Source organism: Hypanus sabinus, unplaced genomic scaffold (genome assembly GCF_030144855.1).
Source record: "Hypanus sabinus isolate sHypSab1 unplaced genomic scaffold, sHypSab1.hap1 scaffold_539, whole genome shotgun sequence".
Taxonomy (NCBI): Eukaryota; Metazoa; Chordata; class Chondrichthyes; order Myliobatiformes; family Dasyatidae; genus Hypanus; species Hypanus sabinus.
In genome coordinates, this window is record NW_026781400.1 from 335,001 (window position 1) to 339,969 (window position 4,969).

Sequence of the window (4,969 nt, forward strand, 5' to 3'; positions counted from 1 at the left end):
TTTGTCATCGGTCGCTGAAAGGCCCGAAGTGACGCCTCCGCGCTTCATGGCTGAATAATAAATGTAATAAAATGGAAAACGGTACTAAAACCCTGAGTTGACTCCTGATTGCTGCGTGAATTGGCACAGTAAATGGTTATCAATCCGAGATATTGATCCAGCCCTCTTTTCCAATGTTCCTATACGCCGAAATGTGACGTCGCTTCTTATTTGCAGAATGCCGATTGGTCATATCGTTTGATCACTTCATGTGGTTGTTTCATCAGTCTCCCTCGTGTCGATGTTTCACTGTAATCTAGTGAAATGATTTTTTTCTGAACTTGTATCTCCGCCACAAACTAACAGATTGAAGGCCACATGTCAGCGATGTTGGACTTGGTGCTGCTTTTAAATTTGATCGGGGCACCCAGATCCAGTTGTTATCATTTCGATGGCTGAGTGAGGAGCAGAGAGGGTTAGCAGTATGGGATAAGATTTTCGGGTTCTGGAGGTAAGGGAGGTTGGCAGATTTTCCAATATGATTGTGTGTTGATACATTACACAGCGAGGTTATTCTCTCCTCTGAGACAGTAAGAAATGGTCACTAGGGAAGCAATTCCCAGAGGAATATTTTCATCAAAGAGTGGTGCGGATTGTTTGTTCTTTTAAGGGATGGGTCTGGGTGTTGTCGGCAAGGCGGGAATTTATCACCCCTCCCTTAACAATGCCCTCACTGAGAGGATTGTGTTAGGGTCTCTTTAACATTCATTTCCATAAGATGTATGTTATATATTGTACATCTATATCATATATCCATATTTGGCACAGATCTGACAGAAGGCTTCACCCAAACCAGGTTCAAACTTGCAATTTGTCCCGACAACAAATAGGTAGGACGAGTGAAAATATGACCTAGACATGTGTACCATGTCCCCCAAGGAATTTGACTGTTCCATTGAGGGTGCAAACAGGTTCAGAGATTTGGAAGGCGATAGAGGCCTGGGAGGGTTACAGAGACAGTGAGGGGAGTAGCGATTGATATGGATACAGAGAGAGAGAGAGAGTGTCTGTAGAGGCCAGAAGGACATAGAGAAACGGGGAAGGGTGTAGTGCTTGAAGAGGGCAAAGGAACAAAGAAGGTCTGGGGACTGGAGGAGGCTCCGGATTGCAGATGCGGAGCCGAAGCGGGGTGAAGAGTCCGGGAGCTGTGTAGTGGTGCAGGTGGTTTGGGGGGCAGGCTGTGGTTACAGAGAAACAGATCGGTTTTGCTGCCGGAGCACTCATAGAGTCGGATGGGAGTGGGGGCAAGATGTCTAAAAAGACAGAGAGGCACAGACTGGTTCCGGTTTCAGAGGTGGGAGTGGTGTAGAGTTTGGAATATCAGAGACAGGGAAAGTACCCTTCATTTTGTACTGTTCCTACTTTTAAAAAGTTCTGAAGTTGTTTTATCTCCATTAATATTCATAAATCATTATGTCATTTATGTCCAGTTATTGACGTTCCTTTCAGTAGTTGGTATATAAACATGAAGACAGTCGTTCAGTGCACCCGGGACAGTACCCCTCCTCCACCATCAGATATCTGAATGGTCTCTGGACCCATGAATACTACCGCAACTTTTCTTCTCGTTTTGATTTATTATTTATGTTATGCTTCTTATCCCAGTTCACAGACACAGTTATCTATTTCTCTGGACTCCGCCTGAAAAAAGCAGATTGAATGACATATTTCATGTAATGTACATGCATGTTTAATTATTTACCCTCCACGTAATAATGTCCTAAAAGGGTGGGGTGTGATGCGCAAACCAAGCTAACATGGTTCACAGATGATCCCCTGTCAGCTATGCTGCTAATGAGAGACACATAAGGAGGTGGGGGTGAGGAATCCAACGCAGATGAGAGACAGAGAGTCATGATTTAATGTTATGGCTCCTTAGCTAATTGTTTACCTTTGCTCCAGGATACCTTCCTTGCCTGCTTGTGAGATTCTTGCAGAGACAGCAGGGCCGGACCGAGGCCTGATGGACGGCCGGGTCCCTACAAGGGGAGATAAAAAGCAGGTCTGCGAAGATGCAGGTAGAAACAAAAGGGAGACGCAGCACGGGACACTGAAAGAGCGTTGTGCATCCACGTGAAGGTAGGGATTTGGAGGATCGATCAGAGCTCAGAGTGTGTGAAGGTACGACGGGTAGGGGGCATGTGTGTGTGTCCACCCTTGCATGGGTTACAGGTCTACCACTGAAGAAAGGTCGTGACTGGTATGATCACAGTCGATAACCGAAGCAGGAAGACAACGGGAAGATCGACGGCAACAGCATCACCTCTCTCTCTCTCTCTCTCTCTCTCTCTCTCTCTCTCTCTCTCTCTCTCTCTCTCTCTCTCTCTCTCTCGTCTCTCTCTCTCTCTCTCTCTCTCTCTCTCTCTCTCTCTCTCTCTCTCTCTCTCTCACCCTCTCCAACGTTACACCCGAACTACTTCGAACTAAACTGAACTGAACTGAACTCTTCTCCATCGTAAGACTATCCATTTACCCCTGGACTTTGAAGGAGCTTGGTTTTCATTATTATTCCACGCTTCTGTTTTTATCATTGCTAAACTGTGTCATATGTTTACAGTTTACAGTGCTGTATTATAAATATGAAACTATAGTCCACACAACCAATTCACCAACAAGTTTCCTTGCACGTTGATTCCACACAGACACACACACACACACACCACACACACACACACACACACACACACACACATACACACTCGCACACACACACACTGTGATTGAACCCCCGAACTCGGGAATCCCTTCAATAACTGATCTGAAAATTCCTCGTACAAATGCCAGCGCCCTACAGAGGAACCAAACACACAATGCTGGAGGAAATCGGCAGGTCTAGCAGATCCTGTGGACTATCAACGCTGTACGGCGAGACCCTTTACCAGAACTGGAAAGGAAGAGGGCAATAAATCAGAATAAGTATAAGGGCGGAGGGGTCGTCGGGTGAAATGAAAGGGCAGTGATGGTGATATCAGTGGTGACCATGTTGTTGCTCAAACCCAGCTAGTGAGCGATAGCCTGAACTCTAGTCTGTTCCCCGTGAAGCAGCAGGGTCACCAAAACTGGGTCCTGCCCATATTCGCAGACATTCAGGAGTCAGCAGGGAAATGGGGTGAAATGTTTCAAAATAATATTGCAACAGCATGAACATGTTTTATAAGGTAAAACCTGCAATTCCTAATTGATCTTTTCTGAAGGGCGTGTGCAGACTATTGTCTCTCCGTGGAGTCGCAAAGATTGTCTTGGGGGCAAAAGTGACTTTAATCGCCTTTTCTCTTCATTTCCCTTGCTGCCCTCTGCCTCAGGTCGAGTTTTGTTGCTAAATTGGGAGTGGGGCAATTGCTAGTGGTGGGAGGGGTGGTCCGCAGATTCCCGGAGGATGGTAGTATCTGTGCTGCATTCTATAGTTAGTGCACACATCGGCCATTATATGCCGGTGGTGGGGCTTGGAACCTGCACGTTGCAATTGCATTCGTTTGTTCTGTGGCAGAGTCTTACACTACACAGTCTGCTAATAATAGTAGTTAGGGCATTTTGATTAAGCAAACGAAGCTAACATAGTTCAGATTTGCCCCTCCTGAGAACTATGCTGCTAATAAGAGAGTGAGAAGAGGGTGGTGAGAACCCCGCGCAGATGAGAGAGACAGAGGGAGATGAGAGAGAGAGAGAGAGAGAGAGAGAGAGAGAGAGAGAGAGAGAGAGATAGAGAGAGAGAGAGAAGAGAGAGAGAGAGAGAGAGAGAGAGAGAGAGAGAGAGAGAGAGAGAGAGACAGAATGATTTTATATAATGGCTCCTTGCTGATTGTTTACCTTTGCACCAATGACACTTTGTTTGCCTGGGGGTGAGATTCTTGCAGAGACAGCAAGGCGTTGACCGAGGCTGATGGACGGCCCGTTTCCCTGCAAGGGGAAACGAAAAGCAGGTCTGCGAAGACGCAGGCAAACACACCATGAAATACACAACGGGACACTGAAAGAGCGTTGCGCACCCTCGTGAACGTGGGAATTCGGAGGATCGATTCGGGGGGATCGGGTCAGAGGCTCACCGTGTGTGAAGATGCGACATGTGGGGGCTTGTTTCTCTGTCTACCCGTGCCTGGGTGACAGGTCTACCACTGAAGAACGGTTGTGCCTGGTATGATCTCAGTTGGTGACCGCAACAGGAAGACAACGGAAGATCGATGGCAAAGGCATTACCTCCCGCTCTCTCTCTCTCTCTTTCCAACGTTACACACGAACTACCTCGACCTAAGCTGAACTGAACTGAACTGAACTCTTCACCATCGGAAAACTATTCATTTCCCCAAGTCTGTGAAAGAGCTTGGTTTTGATCCCTATGTCTACACTTCTGTACATACCATTGCTAACTTGTTTCATATATTTGCATTTTTATAGTACTGCATTACTAGGTTACAAATAAACACTATTAGTTACAGTAATACCAGACTCCAACATGTATTCCATTTCTGCTGGTTCGGTACACCGGTCACGGTGTACGTGACACTACACAAGTTCTAACACTACACAGTCTGCTAATAATGGATAAGTCAGAAATACGAAACTGTGGTAATTACTCCCTCACAGTTCTGCAAGCAGTTGCAATTGAACCTGAAATACGGTCAAAACAACCATTTCCTCTTCTATCGATGACTCCCCGCACCCCCCAAGAACGCGCTGAACTAAATATACAAAATTTCACACAACGATGTAAATAATCGCTTGTTTTTTCCATCGTGGCTGGAGCTGCTACTATGTAGTGCTACTCACACCGCACCCAGGACCCTCTCAACCCACTCTCAAGCATTGAATCAGTTCTGTAGGAATATAATAAATATTAAACTATAGTCTACACAACCCATTCCCCAACATGTTTCCTTTTGATTCCAGACACACACACACAGACACACAGACACACACAGACACAGACACAGAC

At 46.1% G+C, this 4,969-nt stretch overlaps 1 protein-coding gene across 1 annotated transcript in view; it reads left to right on the top strand.

Annotated features, from left to right (window-relative positions):
- Window positions 1-2,057, top strand: part of LOC132389337 (carcinoembryonic antigen-related cell adhesion molecule 5-like) — a gene marked incomplete at its 3' end in the record, with an annotated part of 33,390 nt that extends 31,333 nt beyond the window's left edge. The window contains exon 11 of the mRNA XM_059961853.1: window positions 1,942-2,057. Within this exon, the coding sequence (XP_059817836.1) occupies window positions 1,942-2,057 (116 nt within the window). The remainder of the gene's footprint in view (window positions 1-1,941) is intronic.
- Between the last annotated feature and the right edge of the window lie 2,912 nt (window positions 2,058-4,969).